Source organism: Asterias rubens, chromosome 5, assembly GCF_902459465.1.
Source record: "Asterias rubens chromosome 5, eAstRub1.3, whole genome shotgun sequence".
NCBI lineage: Eukaryota > Metazoa > Echinodermata > Asteroidea > Forcipulatida > Asteriidae > Asterias > Asterias rubens.
Genome location: NC_047066.1, coordinates 12,771,180 through 12,791,845, shown reverse-complemented (window position 1 = coordinate 12,791,845; position 20,666 = coordinate 12,771,180). Strand labels below are relative to the sequence as shown.

General features: G+C 37.8%; 1 protein-coding gene across 1 annotated transcript in view; it reads right to left on the bottom strand.

Annotated features, from left to right (window-relative positions):
* Positions 1–9,429, bottom strand: part of LOC117290124 (fibropellin-1-like) — a 38,945-nt gene extending 29,516 nt beyond the window's left edge. Inside the window, exons 1-4 of the mRNA XM_033771379.1 lie at positions 9,102–9,429; positions 6,172–6,288; positions 1,117–1,245; positions 94–219 (exon numbers count right to left, since the gene is read on the bottom strand). Of these exons, the coding sequence (XP_033627270.1) occupies positions 94–219; positions 1,117–1,245; positions 6,172–6,288; positions 9,102–9,279 (550 nt within the window). The 5' untranslated portion in view covers positions 9,280–9,429. The remainder of the gene's footprint in view (positions 1–93; positions 220–1,116; positions 1,246–6,171; positions 6,289–9,101) is intronic.
* Between the last annotated feature and the right edge of the window lie 11,237 nt (positions 9,430–20,666).

Here is a 20,666-nt window from a genome sequence, read left to right as displayed (position 1 = left end):
CCCAAGTTACCCAGAGGAAAATTGATGTGCCCCTTCGTAGGCCTACATTAATAACTGTAATTATTTACAACATTAAGTTTAAGTTTTCCATACCACAGAAGGTTCCATGAAATCGTTCAGTGCAAAGGCAGTAAATTCCTTCAATTGTAGTGTCATCATGGTAACAGGTTCCTCCATTTGAGCAAGAAATACCGGCACAATATGACTGTGTGGTTGCCGCTGTGAAAAAAAAATCAACCCGAATGTTGTTAATGGTGACATGAGGCCTCTATAGCAACTCACAATTTACAATAGATTTTCTAAAGGTTACACTATTGGTAGTTATTTGTTTGTATGGTTATTTTAACAGGACTAATGATGACAAATTTGCTAAATACCTGCATTATAAGAAGTTTGACTACAAAAGATCTGCAACGAGGTACACGTACAACATACAAATACATAGAACCATACATTTGAGTAGCATTGGGTATGGTTTTCTTCTGTCTGTTGAACCCCTATGGCTGGTTCTGTAGAATGGTGGCATCCCTTTTATGTTGTGGAAGAGCCAACCCACCAGTTGGGTTGGACATGCTGGGAATGAGTGCGTCAACTTGGAATGAACTGCATAGCACAAAAGGCTGTAAGCATGCTGTTCCTAAGACTCTAAAAATTGGGCCCTCCCTGATGAAAAAGGCCTTGTGTTTAAATAAAACGTAGCCAGGCGGTATTAAAGCCTTACAACAAGTTTAAACATACTCAAATTCACATGACCATTGTGATGCTATAAAGGTGTCAAGTTTGTGAGTGTCACATAAAAAAGTACAACCGTTCAGGGTTTTGTGGTTATTGCGGTTTGTCACAATTAAAATGCTTTTAAAATGCTTTTAACTGAACAAGAACTAAAACATCATGTCACAATCCCTTTCATACTCAACAGAAATAAAAGATATGCTATTATTTTATCAGTCAACATTTAACATAATAGTTTTTTACTTTAAAGACATGAAAAGATGAGGGAGATATTTATACTCAAATCAACCGTTGGACATGCCAGTCAAAACAACTCTGGCAAGTGGCATCAGTCCTGCGATCCAGTGTACAATTTGAGCTCTGGTGCATGGCTTTGGTGCTTACCTGTTTCGCATGATGAACCAGTAAAACCCTCTCTGCAACCACAACGCCATGATGGGGGATTAGTGTACTCAATTAGAGAGCAGTGGCCATCATTAAGACATGGGTTACTGGTACAGACATCGTAGTATTCTGCAATGGAAAATAGACATTAGGAATAATTGGGCCAAAAATATGATGTCTGATTGTGGTTCTCTTAAGTAAATTATGTTGTTGTGAATATAAGTCCCGAAACTGTATGAGCAACACAAATGGGAAGCTGGAAGTCACGACCATTTCTGTGTATTCATGACAGCATGATGAACCGAGTTGTGTAACGACTATTTTGCCTTTGGTAGTGGAGGCACGATTAATAGCGTAATTGAAAAAAATGAAACAGTTTTCGCAACTCAACTAAGCAATCACGACGACAATATACTACTTGGTTTTGGAGCAATGCATGCAGTAAAATGAAATACAATCTGTCTTGTAAACACTAGCCCCATAATCGGCACCATTGTTATCAATTTCTTTTGCTTATTTATCTAGCCCCACTGGTGTGGCCAAGGCTAGCTGACTTATTAGCCACACGTCCATCATACCATTTCCTCACCCGAAGCGCAAACAATTACGGATGTTCCCATAAATAGTCGACTTCCTGCAATTGTTGCAATTGAACGTATCATAGGGCTGATGTCTACAACTTCAGTGATAAAAGCAATATTATAGATCTGTAAGTTTCATGATGGAGATCTTTGCAGACAAAAAAGCAACAGAAATTGATATCAATAAAAATAGTGATGGGGCCAAAAGTACGGCGGAGTGGATTGGACCCATTTATGGGGCTATGTAAACAGTTATGGCATAGGCCCGCGCAAGCGGGGGGTGCTAGGTGGGTGCTGCAGCACCCCTACCAAAAAACGGGGTTGCTGGAATAAGCTATAGCACCCCTACTTTTCGAACGTTAATGGTTGTAATATAATAAAAAAATTTAACTCACCCCTAAAATCCCTGAGTGAAAAATTTGTAACATTTTTAATAAATCAATTTTTAACTCCCACTATTTAGCCGGCGCAGCTCTGCTAAAATCATGCCGCAAGGACAGAACTTTTTTTTTTTTGTAAAACACACTATACATCTACAATGCCATTCGTGAGGAGGATGGGAGACGTCTAGCTGTGTGTAATGTCGATCGCGATGTTGTCAAGTCCGTGCACTAGCTGCCGCAAGCGTCAAACCATGATCGGTTCTTAATATGAATGTCAGACAACTCGACGGTTCAGACAGCTCGAACATTCGAGCAACCCGACGGTTCAGACAACTCGATGGATGGCCAAGACCAGTCGACGGTTGAGCGACTGACCACCGTTACTGACATGTTTACACAAAGTTTTCTATATAGCCTATAATTTTTTTTATTATTATTTAACAATTATTAGTTATCACAAGAAAGTGTGGTGTCCCAGTGAAGCCATACGTGGAAGAAACATCTGTCATGACTATTGTCCTGTGATGACTCTATTTTAGCCAGTGCAGTTCTCGATCTTCAACTTATTCAAGATAACAGGTTAAAAAAAAACAATTTAAACATTAAAACATTACTATACAGCTCTATCGTATTATTAGAAGATTCAGTTTATTTACTTTACTTCTTGGACTAAGATTGCACTACAGAGCATCTAAAATGCAAAGTTTTCCGAGCCCTTGGGCGGGCCCGGACCGCAGGCCATAAAAGGCTTTGCGTTCCGCTTTATAGCAGGCTCCATCTTTAATAGATAACACTCAACAACCCCCACCCCCTCCCCTAAAACTTCTTGTCTTGATCTACTCTGACGATGCTGGTGATGATCTAATTGAGGGATGAAACGCCGTCTGAGCATTATAATGCAGAAACAATATGGATATTACAAAGTATAATTGTTTTTAGGTACAACAACCATGATAGCAAAAATATGTGCATCACCTTGATAGGCATTACATTCCAACATCTAAGAGGAAGGCATATCACCCCTCAGACTCCCTAGATTGCACTAGAGAGCATCTACAACCTAACAAATTTTCAGGGGCCCTAAAGCAGGCCCGGAACCCCACGCCGTAATATGATCTCCCATGTTTCAAGACAGATTGACGCCCATGGTTTGGTAGAAAATACACATATGTAGCTGTCGATGCTGTTTAAAAACAACAACTTTTTAAGAATAAAGTGCTGCACTTCCTTTGTGTTTGTGTTAAATAAAATGCATTGTGGGGGTTTTACATCTTTTTAAAGCCAATAATATCCCACCTTTAAAAGGAACATTTAAGTGTCAAATAAAGGCTCGGAATGCACGACAGGGGCTAGAGTATCTAGGACCAAAAATCTTCCGGGGCCCATAATAATCCAGACGCCACCAGGGTCAGAACACTGACATATCAGAGCCCCATCACTTTTTACTGTATTTTGCTGAATATTTTTCATGACTAATAAATGTGATCACCTGTCAAACTCTTATCTTATGAAAAATAGTTTGGATAACTTTCCGTATGGCGCCACCACTTTTTCACTCATTTTTACAAAAAGGGATATATCAATCAGGTAAATTAGATACTATATTATTTTATTTCGAATGAAAAAGTGGTGGCGCCATACGGAAACTTTTCCAATAGTTTCATTTGTTTTATGTTTTATTATAGGCTTATATGCTATACTGTATTAGTATACACAAAAACATTACTGTAGTATTTAATGTATAAACATACCTGGAAGTGTGGAAGTCACAATTGCTAAAATTAAAAAGTCAGAGAATGCACTTAGCATTTCCTTACCAACTACAACAATTAAACGGTTAAACTTATGAAAATTTCAGTGAAATGGATGAGACAGGATAAAATATTCACGTTATAATAAAGAGACCCGAATTGCCTCGAAAATAATGTAAACCTTACCGATAATAACCTTCCGAGAATAGGAACATCCGGTCACAATCGGCCATGAGAAACATTGGAACTTTTAAAGAAAAGGAACTTTTTGTGCATGTCCTGTGTTCTTATATCCGGCATTGTGGTGGAGAGTGACGCAGACAACATTGACAGAAAATGAAAATGTGCCAATTTTTTGCAGTAAGGCTGGTGCCCTGCCAAAGCCGTGTACAAACAAAAGGAGGCGTCTGTGAACCAGTTTAGTGACGTAACAGCCTGTAAGTGGTCACATGGGTTGTGTTTCCGTCTGCCGCAGGCTCCCCGTGGTCAACTACCTCCATGGTACAGGCAAACAACATTGATCCTTTCTTAATCATGTCAGGAGAGCTTTCTTCTAAACTTATCTTGGAACTATTGTTTTTTTTACACGGAGCAGTCAGCCATAAATCAACAAGAGCACATACGCCACCCAGCGTTGCTGTCAGTCCCTTATCACGGTCGAAAGACTGCAATATAATGTTCACCACCACGAGAGGGCGCTAGAGCACTTTGACGGTCACGGCCACACCTATGACCCAATTTAATTCATGGCTCGCTTGTATTTTTAGCCGTCAAATTCTACGCTGCAGAGTCGATCAAGTTTGATCGCTATTAGCTAAACCGTTTAAGGCACCTCATTCACCAGTTAGCGCTTGCACAAAGTGTATTATGCGAAAAATGTATGTAAGTTGCCAAAGTACGGGGGGGGGGGGGCACATAAAACCCGCTTGGTGAATGAAGGGGGATTTTAACCAGCGAGCAGACCGATGTTGTGGCGAAGGACGGGATCTGGGGTTTACTGGCCCCCGTTAATTTTACTGTTCGTTTTATTGTTTAAAGTAGTATGCCTTTTTTTAATTGTTTTTTTTAACGAGCGTTTTTATTCACCCTTACCAAATTGTAACCAGGACATTATAGGGAAGGTTTTTTACCTTTGGTTGTCTTGAAACTAAAGGCATTACGTTCGGTTAGAAGCCTACAACGTGCAGCTTTTGATAGTTTTAGCGAATTATTCTCAAAAACATGTTTACTTTCGAAAATGTTAATCTGAGAAGCGTTAATTCAGATTGTGTATAGTGCTTAAAGATCGGGATCTTTGCACGGACATACCCGCTCCAAATTTCTGGCAACAATGTCAAAAACGCGATGGCCATTTGAAATAATGTTAGTTTGATTATACACATCAACAATTGTATAGCGTTATAACGAATCGAACGGTTTACATACAGTTTCATACAAAAACCTTACGAGTCGAATGAGCCAAGGTGAAGCCTCTGCGGGTTTTGGTTTGGGAGCGCTTTAGGACCAAGGGAGATGTGTGATTGCTCTCGCAGGACAGGTGTAATTTAGGACACTTTTTAGAGGCGCTTTACACACACAAAAACCACACCAATCTCAAAAACGCTTACAACCTAAATTGAAATAAATTATTCACAGGCTTGTTGTATTTTCAATTTGTTTCATTTTCACATGTTCGTTGCAATTGCAATTTGTTTCATTTTTACAGGGTTGTTGTAATAATATATATCAACCATTTAAACAAAAACAAAAAAACAGAGTAGGCCTACTGTGCTACGAAACTATAATTAAAGGCTGTGGACACTATTGGTAATTACTCAAAATGTTTATCATAATAAAACCTTTCTTGGTTACGAGTAATGGGGAGAGGTGGATGGTATAAAACATTGTGAGAAACAGCTCCCTCTGAAGTGACGTAGTTTTTGAGAAAGAAGTAATTTTCCACGAATTTGACTTCGAGACCTTAAGTTTAGAATTTGAGGTCTCGAAATCAAGCATCAGAAAGCACACAACTTCGTGTGACAAGGTTTTTTTGTACTTTCATTATCATCTCGCCAATTCGACGACCGATTGAGCTCAAATTTTCACAGGTTTGTTATTTTCTGCATATGTTGAGATACACCAACTGTGAAGACTAGTCTTTGACAATTACAAATAGTGTCCACTGCCTTTAATTCAGATTTGTACGCAAACTTTTACAATTAATGTGGGAGAAAAAAATAAGGCTATGTAGCTACTGTGTCAGAATTAATTGTTGCTTTTCTTTTACGGATACTAAGGGCCCATTCAAAAATAGTCAATGTAAAATAACTTGTACAATGATTTACAAAAGATAATACTCACGGCAGTTTTGGCCAGCGTAGTAGCTCGGGCAGAAACACACTGGAGTCCCGTGTACGTTGTGGCAAGCTCCACCGTTCTGACAGTAACCAAAGACACACGGGTCTGGTGGAATTGACCCTAAAATCAGATATTAGGGAGAGAACAAAAATTAGTAACTTCGCCTTCAAATGACAATTTTAAACTACCACCCTTACGGTCGATTCACGGACCCCAAGATGCAGGGTAGCACCACAGGCATCGGACGCTATTTGTAATAAATCCAAGAAGATAAAGCTTGAAAACGTCGGTGTAACGGGCAATGATATAAACAGCTGCAGCTGCCTCTATTAAAGTAGGCAAACCAAAAGTGTAAAATTACACTTTGGACGGCATAACTTGTTCAGTAAATATTGTTTCTGAGACAAAATTTCTCACTCAAAATATCAAAAGACTTCAGGCCTGAAGTGTTTTTTGGCATCTAAAAGCACACACAGTTTATGCAACAATTGTGTTTGTATTTTATTCTCTTGCAACTTCGATGAATAATTGAGCCAAATTTAACAGATTTGTTATTTTATGGTTATAGTTGTGTGTTTTTCGCTATTACTTATTATTGAAATTAAATGGTATACAACTTGAAGCCTATATAGCTCATGTGCTTTTTGGTATGCAAATAAAAACATATACATAGAGGTTTTTTTTGTAAAATGATTTTAGTGATAAATGAGCCGTCTCTCACTACAACAGCTCTGCATTGCTCGTTTCCTAGTAAGTTTTAAATAACAACATTTCTTTTGAGTCATTACCAGTTGTGTCCACATACCGTTAAAGGGTCTAGTTACTTTTTGTATGACCAAACACACAATGTCCACAGATTTACATTAAACTTACACAGTTTGAAGATAATGATAGTAGAACGCTTCCCTGAAAATATTACATGCTGAGGTGCTGTAGTTTTTTCAGAAATGAGTAAAACAATGTCATGAAAATTATCTTAACGTGCAAAAAGGTATTTTTATGACATTGTTTTACTCATTTCTCAAAAACTACACAGCACCTCAGCATCTAATATTTAAAGGTACGCTTTCTACTCTCATTATCTTCAAACGGTGTAAGTTTAATGTAAATATGTTGACATTTTGTTTTGTGTTACAAAAAGTACCCAAATCCTTTAATAAAACTACGGCCTTTGTAAAATTTCCAACGGTGTGGTTTTTGCATGGAGAGCTGTGCATATATTAGAGTGACCCTATCACCCTAATTAGTGATATTAGTACAGCCTCGCGCAAATGATGCACGTTGCCATGGCTGCGCCGCAATTGGTAGAGCACTGGCAGCAAAGTTATTTTTGTTTTAACTAAGAAAGCATTGCAAAACCCGTTGTCTGTGTTAATCAACTTGAGTGTCTCTCAACAATTTACACAATTTGTTGTCTTGACATGAGAGCATGCAAAAATTATATACATTACACTTATAAATGTATTTGAAAGTAAACAGAGGATGAGTACGTACTTGTACTGAAAAACTACCAAAACAACCTTGCCGCTGGTGACACATTTTTAAACTCAACCGTGTAGTTTTCGCGCCTTTTACACTCCTCCTATAGACACTACCTGTTGCATGAGCCATTTTCAGGATTCAGTGTTTGTTTAGTTGTTATTTTTTAACGACATGGAAATTGTGTACATTGTAAAGAAAGACACCTAATTCAAATCCTTACCAAATTATTAGATTACGATTGTTCAACTTCTTCGTATACATTACATTGCGCTGGCCACATACACGGCAATAGGTTTCATGAGGTTTCGTTAATGATAGTGGACACCTTCGGTAAATTATTGTCAATACAATACAATACAATACAATACAATACAATACAATACAATACAATACAATAAAATACAATACAATACAATACAAAACAATACAATACAATAAAATACAATACACTTTATTGTCCCTGCAAGGGAATTTCCTATGGCCTTATTGCTCACATAAAAATACAGTCACCAGTAAAAAGGTACAACGTTAAAAATGGGATAAACCTCTACCACAGAAAAATAGTTAAAAAGTGAACCACAGACAGAAAAAAACGGCATATAAATACGGAAAAAGAACACTAAACAACAAGAAGTAAAAATGCAATGACAACAAAGGCGTTCATGTACTGAAAAACTATCAAAAAAAACCCCTTGCCGCTAATAAGACCAGTTATCTAATTTTGTGTATCCCAACGTTTCTATCAAATAACAATCCCTAAACAATGTAGCTTGTTTGGTCAACGCAGTTGCAAGAGAATAATGAACCAAAAAAATAAAAAACTGTTGCACAAATTTGTGTGCTTTTTTCTTCTTTTTTCTTCAGATGCCTAAAAAGGACTTCAGGCCTGAAGGCTTTTATAACATTTGAGTGAGAAATTACCTTTTTCTTAAAAACAACGTTACTTCAGAGGGAGCCGTTTCTGACAATGTGTTATATTATTATCAACAGCTCTCCATTGCTCGTTAGTAGGTGTTTTTTTGTGCTAACAATTGTTTTGAGTAATTACCAATAAAATAAGTGTCCATGCCTTTAATCATAGATGTATTGCGCAGCAGAATTTTTGTCGTGTGCTGCTTTGGCTGTTTGTGTTTTGAGATGGGTTATTTGCTGCATTTTGCAAATACAAATTTTGTTCATTTGCAAAATTCTGTTATTTTCATTTCTCAGAATTTGTGAAAGCTTCACTCGAAAAAACAACAACAGTGTCACGGTTTAAACAATGTTGTAGCAACTTGAACACGCTGATAAACATTCTTATTGTTTTGTTACCTGCTCAAATTGTTTGTAGCATTCAAACACACATAAGAATCGAATCTTGTTTGAGGTTATAATGTTAAAAGCGTGTGTACAAAATGTAGGCTTATAATTAGTGTGCACATTCTCAACACTGTTCTACAGTGTTCACTTACCCACTTGCGGCGCATAAGTTGTGCTGTCATGCCATGGCCATGTGCAGTGTACTGCGTGTAACTGGAGGCAAAGCAACGCTCCGAGCACCCACCCCACCGGGCTGCGAAAGACTTTCGCTGACACTACCATTCTGGCACTAGTTTTACTATCAGTAAACCATGCAGTGCTTCTGAACATTTAAACTATTAAAAACATAAGCCTGTTACTGGTGTGGTATGAGCAATTTGACCAGAATCCACGATAAGTTTGAAGTGGCGAGTTGTCTGAGTGACTACCAATCCGAGAGTGTTTGTGAACGTAGCTTATGTTATGTCTGTGAGCCGTGCCGTACCAGGAGTTGACACACACAATTGTACTCATTGTCTACTGACCCTGGTGTAGATCGAAACACCCAAAATGAAATTGTAATGAATAATATTTAACTCAATGCTCACTGAACCCTTTTATGGATTTTCCCTCTACGTCCTGTTTCTGCCGAAAAACTCAATGTGTAAAGAAAGTGGAACAAAACCCTTTTATGTGTTGGTATTTGTACAACTTGGGGCCCCAAAGGGTTTAATGGTTACGTTGGCATAGCAAAACTGTCAAGTCATTTTAAAATAATTTATGTTGGCTATCATACTCTTGCATTATTTTAATAACTGTTTGTTATTACTTGTATATATCCAAAGTATAATCGTACTCCCCTCAACATTTTGCGGGTTCGATTGGATTCTGTATATCTTTCTTATTCCCCCACAGAATTTGATTATGCTGTTTTACACATACTTTCGTTTCCATCTTAAAGATTTCCTGTTTTGTCCGACTTGTGAATGGCTATTTTTTCAATTAGATTGACGTCTTCAGTATGTTAGTAATAGTTTGCCTCTCTGTTTTGTTATTCTCATGGAGGTTTCACGTCCCTGTCCCCCTCCCACCCCTCCAGTCGACCGAGGTTGGAATCATGTTGAGATTTGCTTATCATTGTATTATACACTTCATTACGTTGGGAGATCAGCTTGAAGCACCACAGAAGCTGGATAGCTAAGCTTCTGTCTTACAGTGCTCCTCCTTCCATGTTTTGGTGACCAGGGCCCAATTTCATATAGTTGCTAAGCAACACAAAATTGCTAAGCATGAAATTTCTTCCAGGATTGCCAACCAAATTTCCACGCGATTTTCAGTATAAAAGCAAACCACAGCTGAATATCAGTAACAAGCAATATGAAACAAATGAAATTTGGTTGGTAAGTTTATTTTTTATCAAGGAAGAAATTTCATGCTGAGCAAGTTTTTGTGCTTATCAGCTCTGTGAAATTGGGCCTAGGTGATAAGCTGAGAGACAGGTTCTTTGGTGTTTCTGTAAGAAAGCCCTGCGAGTCTCAGACAATGCTGTTTTTTTTAGTGGTAGTTTTTTTTCTTCTCAAAAACATTTGTATACCGTCACCGTTTTAAGGTTGTATTAGTTATTTTGACAGATCTTATTGGTCTTATTTTTCTCACAAAACAAAAAATTCTTAATGTTTTTGAGGAAAAACACATTTAGGCAAACATGCCTCTAGGCTGTGTAAACCAGGGCATAATCTGATAGAGCTGCTGTAACCAAAGTAGTTTGCTTAACACCTCTCTGCTTAGCAAAAATAAGCGGGATACCAGTCACAAGGTTATTTAAACAGGTGGCCTTGAGTCTTTTAAAGGGAAACCAGTTGAAATTTGCAAATTGAGCCCAAATTTTCACGGGTTTATTATTTTATGCTTAGGATACACCAAGTGGGAATACTGGTCTCCGACAATTACGACAATTACGCCTATTGCCTTAAATCAATCAATCAATCAATCAATCAATCAATCAATACAATCTTATAAAGGCGGTGGACACTATAATAATTATTAGCATACCACCTTTCTTGGTATAAAAAGTAATGGGGAGAGGTTGATAGTATTAAACTTTGTGAGAAACGGCTCCGTCTGAAGTAATGTAATTTTCGAGAAAGAAGTAATTTTCCACGAGTTTGATTTCGAGACCTTAAATTTGGAATTTGAGGTCTCGAAATCAAGCATCTGAAAGCACACAACGATCGTGTGACAAGGGTGTTTTTTCCCTCCATTATTATCTCGCAACTTCGACGACCGATTGAGCTCAAATTTTCACAGGTTTGATATTATTTATGCACATTTTGATATACACCAACTGTGCAGAACAGTCTTTGAAAATTACCAATCGTGTCCAGTGTCTTTGGATTTGCGGTGACTTTGTGATTGTATAGCAGTTGTACAGGACACAGAGAGTTCGTACCCGCTGGCACGTATGCAATTGCAAGTACCAGTGCGAAGGATTAGGACTATGTTCTTGAGGATCGCAATAATAACAGTTCTATATAAAGCATACAGTGGGTTTGGAATGCTCGAGTCTATCCGAAGGACCTTTTCATTCCGTGTATTTACTTTCATTAGTTTATAAACGGGAAAGGTGAAATGAAATCTTTTCAAAAAATGTCACATCCCAAGGTTTGTTTAATTGTAAGGGATGTTGCTGTTTTACTTTGTCACAACCCCGTGCACTTTCATGTCAATGTAAACTAGCATACCATACTTTGAACAATATAGTCCCCTTGACTTTTATAGTAATAAAGAAAGTAGGTTATTGTAAGAGCCTCAAAGCATGGGGATGAGGTAATGATTTTCAAGTAATTATCAATAGGCGTGTCGTATTGAAATCATTTGTATCACCTTAAAGTTGGCTCAATAAGAATTGAACTAAACTTTAATATTTTCAATATAGTATAGTTGGTTTGAGGTACCACAATGTGTGTACTCTCTATACCTGGCTAGGTGGATTCTGTTTTTTGAGAACTTGTCTTGCTGTATAAAATATTCTCTACCGCGGAGTATTTTTTTCGGAACTCGGGTGACTCCTCTGTTCTGAGAACCTGTCTTTTTTTGTTAACTATACTACATTGGCTGTAAAACATCTGGCCGGGTTAGCTTTGTGGATCAAAGGGAATTCTCGTTACTAACTTCCCCTAATGCCGACTGAGTTCTTTTGTCTCAACGTATAGTTTGCTTCAGTCTTCATCATGAGACAGAAAAGAAAGATTTGTTTTCTTGTTCCCCTTATAACTAAGCTGTACAGAGTAGCCACTTATGAATTGTCGGTGTGTGTATATCCGGTTGAATAACTGGTAGAAGCTGGATCACAACCTTTTTATTGGAATTTTTAACATCCTTTTCATTTGACATTTTTAAATATTAAATATACAATGCGGATAGCAGATGACATTCCTCTCGCTTTGTGGCTCAGTGATTCGCCCCTCAAATTGTTGGCTTAGTGCCCCTCGATTCCCACCCATGGCACTGTGTACGAACAACTGCACAATGAACGTGTCACCATTTGGTTGGTACTTGTTTGAAAAAGGCCAGAGAGTGTTATTTATGGTTCCCTTCTCTATCACACGCGGCTCTTTGATGCGTATAAATAGAGACGCAACAACAAGCAATGACGTCATATCTCGAAATAGACGGACCCGTACCCTGGATCTACCATAGTCTGACGTCATAAAAAAATTGTATTGAAATTCACCACTTACTATAGATGACGATGTGTATTGCTGGTGTATACGAAAGAGATTTTTGTTCACACACTGTTTGTGAAATTATTATGACGATGACAGAAAAAGACTGTGTTATGACAAATCAATGACGTATTGATCACATTATATGGCACTGGAAACAATTGGTAATATCTCAAAACCATTGTAAACATAAAACTTACTTGGTAATGAGCAATGGAGAGCTGTTGATAGTATTAAACATTGAGGGAAACGGTGACCTCTGAAGTAACGTAGTTTTTTTAGAAGGAAGTAGTTTATCACACAAAAAAAAGTTGAATTGAATAGGTCTCAATTTCAAGGCATCTGAGTGAAAGCACACAACTTGTGCGACATGGATGTTTTTTCTGCCATTCATTTATAACTATATAGGCATATATGCAAAAAGTTATTCCCATTGCACCGCAGTTACAGGAACTCCCCACAAATAACTTTGCTAACAAAACAGTTGCTGGCAGTATATGCACTAAATATATAATCTACTATAATCTTAAATAAACTGACAAACCTGTAGAAGTTTGAGATCGATCGGCCATCTGGGCCAAGAGAAAATATTGAATACCGATTACAAATAACTATTGCATGACGTCCGTTAAAACAAAAATGAACAAAACGCTTCAATTAGCAATAAAAACCCCATGGGAAATATATAGTTTTATTTATTTCTCACTAAATATGGTATTTCAGACATACATAATATTTCAAGGGATGTTTTCTACTATATCACCATCATTAGACCGTGTAAGTTTTATGTAAATCTTTATGTAAATCTTTGTAAATTCTAAATCTGAGGTCTCGAAATAAAATTCGTGGAAAATTACTTCTTTCTCGAAAACTACATCACTTCAAAAGGAGCTATTTCTCACAATGTTTTATACTATCAACCTCTCCCCATTACTCGTAATCAAGAAAGGCTTTATGATTTTAATTATTTTGAGTAATTAACAACAGTGTCCACTGCCTTTAAGCAAACGGGAGGCAATTATGTTACAGCTTAGATAAATGAACAAGTTATAAACAGAAGGAAGCAGCCGTCAAAATGACAAGATTCAGTGTTTTAGTAACCACTTTGGATTAAAAAAATCAAAAGGCAGGGTTTACCTTTGGTAACTACTAAAAAACGTAATGAGCATAAAAACTACGTTGTTAAAGAGAACTAAAGGGATGTTTATCTCTTAACAAATTCTTAGAATCGACACCCTTTGAGGTAGTGTAGTTTCACAAAAACGGGTTACCCATTCACCCAAACTTTTAAATTTTCGAATTGCATGAAAGCTACGAAATTCGATGCTCAATTTATATACACGTATCTTGTGATTTTTAAGGACCCCGGTGGAAAAAAAGCCGTTTTCAGCTTGGTGTGGATATCATTGGCTTGAATCATTGATAAGTTTACGTATTTCATATGTATGTGTATGCTCAATTTAATGCCACAGATTTGCACATGTTTTTGTGTATGCTTATAAGTTATATACCATAATTGCACCTAGGGATGATACTGGTCTTCGACAATATTACCAACAAATTAACAGCTGCATTGAGGAGGTGGTGTAAAATTGGAGAGGTAGTAGTGTAAAATGTGGGAGGTAGTATACTGTAGAACTGGGGAGGTAGTGCTTTCTGCTCTACCGGCCAGGCTTCGGACTGATGATACCCAAGCCTGCATACATATATTGACTGTAAAAGGGGTAACCATGTTTCAGACCTAGGAGTCGTTGGTAACGGCCCCTGGAATAAACAATATTGTAGCCCACACGTTGAAGTGGCTTTCCGGCCTTGTGTATCTGGCGACTTGCATAATTTAAAAAAAAATATATATACATAAAGGAGGTAAGAAACGTTCAAATAAACAAATATGGAGACAAATGACAACCCAGCACACAAAACACATTATATAATATGTCCAAATACACACTGAACCATATAGATTCCAAAACCTCAAGTTTAACAAATCCCCCCCCCCCAAAAAAAAATAGAAAATAGAAAAATAGAAAAATAAACAAGTATATATATATATATATATAAAAATGTACCCAGTCAGTTTCCCTTGTTGTTTATTATTTGATATATATACATTATATCAAATAATAAACCACAAGGTATATATATATAATGAATAGGGTAGATGGCCTTAGCTTTCGATCCAATCCGGACCTTCTTCAGAGGCATAAAACAAGTACAAACAAATACATATCCATTTATAGAAAAAGAGAGGGGGAAAGGGATTAAGGAAAGGATCCAGAAAGAAGCGGGAAAATAACAGCCAATCAAAGTTTCTATTTCAGAGACAATACTAATGGCTATGAACCAATAGGAGTGAAGTGGCGAGGACAAAGGATGTTTAGAATGAAAGGATGGGTTACTGGATCATACAAGTGGTAAATGTATTGTTCGACAACAATGCAGGGAGACATGAAAGGGTAGGATTAGAGAGCAAGTTGCAAGGTACTGGTGGGTGTCGGTGGGTTTACTGTAAACATGTGTGACAAGGCCATTAGGAGACTTGGTTATTGTCACATCTAGAAAGTTCACACTGGTGAGAGATTGTTCGGTAGTGAACTTTATGGTGGGGTGAAATGAGTTGATATGGTCAATAAACTCATCCAAGCTGTCTTGGTCACCACACCAGATGGGGAAAATATCATCAATAAATCTCCACCAAACTAGTGGTCGGTTGGGGGCGGAGGACAGGAGTCTGTCCTTCAACTGATACATGAATAGGTTAGCATATGAGGGTGCCATTTTGGTACCCATGGCAGTACCCTGTACCTGTAGAAAATGCCTGTCAGGAAATGTGAAATTATTCTTCATTAGAATGTGGCTCATGAGTTCCTTAATATGCCTCACTAAGGGGCAGGATTGATTACTAGCATTGAGGGCAAAAACACATGCACTCATGCCTTCATGATGGGGTATGTATACAGTGATGACACATCAAAAGTAACCAAAATAGCAGAGTCAGGTATTTGGTGCTTGACCTCATCTAGTTTGTGGAGAAAGTCTTTGGTATCCTTGATGAAGGAAGGAATACGGCAGACTTAAGGGTTTGAGGAAGCTATCGACAAACTCAGAAATGCGCTCTGTGGGGCTACCATTCCCAGATACAATAGGTCTCCCCGGGTTATTGGGCTTGTGTATCTTAGGTAGAAGGTAGAACCTTGCTGTACGGGGGTCATGTGGGAGGAGAAAGTTAAATGTATCTTTCTCAATACCATTGGCGTTATAAATCCTAACCATGGTGTCACTGATATCTTGGGAGAAAGATTCAGTGGGATCAGAAGCACATTCAATGTAATGATCAGTGTTACTGAGCTGTCTAAGGCCCACAGCAATGTAGTCATGTGTGTTCATGACTACAACTACGGACCTCTTGTCAGCCCGTTTAATCACTATGTCTGGTGATTGGCGGAGTTGTGTAAGGGCGTGCAGCTCATCTTGGGGGAGGTTATTGGGAGTAGGGGTACTGGGGGCCTTAAGAACCTCGGAGTTAACCGAATTGATGTATGTCTCTAGAGACACATCTCGGTTCTTAGGGGGTACCCAAGTACTCTTTTCCCTGAAGCGGTTGCGGGGAATAGGTTGGGTCTCCACAGATGACTCGTCATCCATGGAGGGCTCTACATGAAAGTATTTACGTAGGCGTAACCTACGATTGAATTTTGCCATGTCCTGTTGGAAAAGAAGTTGGTTAGGTTCTCTGGGTGTGGGGCAAAACTTAAGACCCCTTGAGAGGAGTTTAACCTGTGGGTCATATATATATATATATATATATACAGAGAAAGTTGTACATTATTGTTCAACATGTGTTGACTAACCTCTAACCTATAAAGTGTTTGAAAAAGGCCTCTACCAGGACTAACTTTATTTTCAATTTAATAAGTTTATCTCTTGATGTTGTACTAACATCAGATTGATATTCATTAGATTGGTTACACACTAATCACAGACGCACTAAAGAGATCCAGAACACAGTGTTTTATTTATACTAAGAACCGTTTTTTTTTAGGGAGTACTTTATGTTATCCTGGGATTAACTTTTCAAGAAGCGGAAGTCATAAGAACCGTTTTCTTTAACATGAACCAGATTGGACATTTCCAGAAAAAAAACTGAGTTTATCCACGTATAGTGTGACGAATTTTACCTGACTTGTATGGTATCCTGACACTTTCTATATGGAACTACATCAGAACCTGACTATTAATTTTACATGAAAAGTGTATGCTGTTTTTTCAGGGACAATTACAAAAAAGAAATCGCCATGATATCCATAATTTTCGGAATCAACCCCCTCCCCTCCCCCACCAAATTAGGTAAACTGGGTATGTAATCAACTTTTATTCAAACATGACGCTCGAAGTTACTATTTTGAAATCTGGTATAGAGGCCTGGACTATAAAGATGAAGGTCTGTGTGTATGCGTGTAAATCTCAGCAGCGAGGTGGTGGCGTCTAGATTTCCTGCAGTGCGCTCATAGATACCGATGTGTGTACAAGTAGTGGTGTGTTCCTAAACGAAAAATGCAGAGAGCACACATGTCATGTTACATTAAGAAATGCTACATTCAATTAGTAAAGGTCTGAAGACTTCCAAAACAGTGAAAAACGTACATACAATACTGAATCACAAAGAAAATGTCCTCCCATTACAAAATAACTGCATCTCAACAAATGCATAAAATAACAAACCTGTGAAAATATGAGCTCAATCGGTTGTCGAAGTTGCGAGATAATAATGAAAGAAAAAAACACCCTTGTCACACGAAGTTGTGTGCGTTTAGATGGCTGATTTTCGAGACCTCAAGTTCTAAACCTGAGGTCTCGAAATCAAATTCGTGGAAAATTACTTCTTTCTCGAAAACTACGTTACTTCAGAGGGAGCCGTTTCTCACAGTGTTTTCTACTATCAATCTCTCCCTACTACTCGTTACCAAGTAAGGTTTTATGCTAATCATGATTTTGAGTAATTACCGATAGTGTCCACTGCCTTAAAGGTCTCTTATAAATGCTTTATTTGTACCTAAAAGTTGCGTTGTTTTAAAGTAATATGGTGTTCATGCACCTTTTTGTCAAGAAGGCTTTGTAAAGGTTTATGACATTTTTTTTTTTACTATGTAAACTCTGCTGCATGATCGGAAACATACGGGACCGAGTCATGTGCTCTTAACTGCTCGGCTCGCCACTTCAAAGAGGATTTGAAGCTATGTCGAGAAGATGCAGTGACAACGAGAAAACAGTGATACTGACCCTATAGTTTCCCTTGATTATGTACCTTCATACCCGCATCTGTCACCAACGAAACCTTCCGGGCAAGTGCAGAACACCTTGTCTTCCAAGTCAGTGACGCACAATCCTCAATTTAGACAGGGTAGCCCATTAAAGCTAACGCATGAATCATGGTAAATTGCTGGAAAAACAAAAAATACAATGCATGAAAACATATCTGAGAAGACTTAATGGGATACTTTTGGACGGTCCTTTTTCACAGTGTCTCGCCATTAGGCCGATACTCCACATTTGCTGTTAGTAGTTAACCACAACAAAGGGTCAACGCGAGTAGGTACTTAACCAACACCGATTGCTACCTCGTCTCCCAGGTTACCATGACTGTTGGTAACTATAAACACCATTACAAATCAGAACTTCGTGCGCGCACAACTGAGCCAAGGCAAACGTATCTGCTGCCGCAAGAGTCTCAAAAGTCTCCCATTATATTTGAGTCATCAATTCAATTAAATCCAATTCAAGAAATTACATTTATTTCCATACTCTCATAAAAAAATAACGACAGTTACATGTATTAAGAAGTAAAGCAAAACATATCATTAAGTAACAGTAAACATAAATAAATAGAGTACGGGGACGTTTTGGTAACCATGAGCTGGTACAAAATAAAATAAACAGACAGACAAGAAAAAAAGACGTTTGGCTGAACAAAAGTGAGAATTGTACTTACAAATGTTGCAATGCCGTCCCCTCCATCCTATGGAGCAGTGGCAGACTGTTTTTCCCTGGTATTCGTTACATGTACCACCATTGTGACAAACTACGCCCTTACAAGTGACAACATTCTCTTGTGAAGGGAAAACACATTATTGGCAGTTTGAGTTTACAGCAATGTTGTAACAGTAATTTTTTTGTTCTCAAATCGAATCACATGTCATCTTTGCTCATGTCAAGTCAAGTCACAAGTAATTTCGCTCCGGTCAATTGTCATACACAAGCCACATGCATATTGTCCCATTGGACATGACAAGCATAAATACAATCAAAAACTTGTTAAAATACCAGTTATTATAAAACAAAACAAAATCAATCCATGAATCATGCACCCACGTAGTTGCATATCTGTGCAGAGTTAACTCTCGGCCTTATGTAAAAATTCACTCGAAATCGTCGGGATATCGGCAGCGGCATTGTCGCCGAAGACTCGATTTTGCCGCATATTAAACAATAATTGTCGTAAACTCAAACTTATTCCTGTCATTTCTCAACTCTCAAGTCATTTTCGGGCCCATGACAAAGTGATAAAATTCATGAAAGGATAGTTTAAGTATTTTCCATACCACAGAACGGTCCATAGTGATGATTATCACAGATACAGTAGGTTTCGTCAATTGTAGTGCTGTTATGGTAACAAGTTCCTCCATTCATACAAGTTACGTTGGCACACTTTGATGGTTCCAGTGATTCTGGAGGAAAACAATGGTCACATGTGCTGAGAATGGTTAAAGGAACATTACAGAAAATAATTGCTGGCAGTGTCAGCACTTTATGTAATCCACCATATACAAAAACTGAAGTTTGAGATCGATCGGCCCTCTGGGTCACGAGAAAAAAAGTGAAAAAACGATTACACATTTTGTATGACATCGGTTTAAAAAAATGAATACAACCCTCACTGAGCGATAATCCCCAAAAAGGTAAGTATTATTACTATTTTTTTTGTAATTATTATTTATCGTCAAACATGACATTTCCGACAGAAATATTTCAAGGGATATTATCTACTATCATCATCATTACACCGTGTAAGTTTTATGTCAACCCGAGACGATTTTTGTCTAATACCGATTCTGAAATGTTCCTTTAGCACAATAAGCTAGTCATTACGTATAGGATAATTCTCGAGGTGCGCCATTCGTACCCACGAATGGCGCGTTCACCGAGGGCATTATGGGACTTAAACCCACACCTGGGACGTCATGCTATTGTTAAAATCGCTCCATTATTTTGCACGAATGGCGCGATATTGTTTAATTTTTAAGTCAATTGTTTGTATGTATTACGTAAACTTGCACCCCCGGTGGTGCGTAAACATGGTACATGGTACATGGACCATAGTCCTTTCTCTATGCATGGACGAAGACTGACATTTAGGAAATACGCTCGGTCCTTCGACAGTGGTGTTTTCCTGACTCAAAGTAAATTTTGTCAAGTGACAGAAAGTAACGACGATACGGATGATGTTGTAGCCGGCTTGCTTGGTCTACCCCAGAAGGTGACAATTAAAAAAGTAACCTATCGTATACCAGCAAGAAGTTTCAGATAATTCGGATATAACTTTGATTTGATTAACAAATTTAAACTAACTTAATGAGCAATAATTTCAGTTAAATTCCTGTCATTATATAAAGATATTGAAAAAAGCATCTTTGCAAGCTTAATTTTTACGGAGTTTACTCACTTACCATGATAAATTAAGCATTTGTATTAGTTTAAAAGGTACTGGTTAAAATGAAATTGATTTATTTGTTTTTAAGACATGTTTACATGACTGTTGTAGTTATCTAAAAAAAATTAATATCTCAGCTAAATCATAATTAAAAATTTAGCTTTTCACTTGTGTAAAGTCTTTACGATCATTTATAATTACGTAGCTCTTACCTGTGTAACAAAATAATAATGGTGTATGGCGTCAATGACGTCATTTACTTTATTCCATAAATCTATTATTTTGCACGACTTGCGCAATGGGGA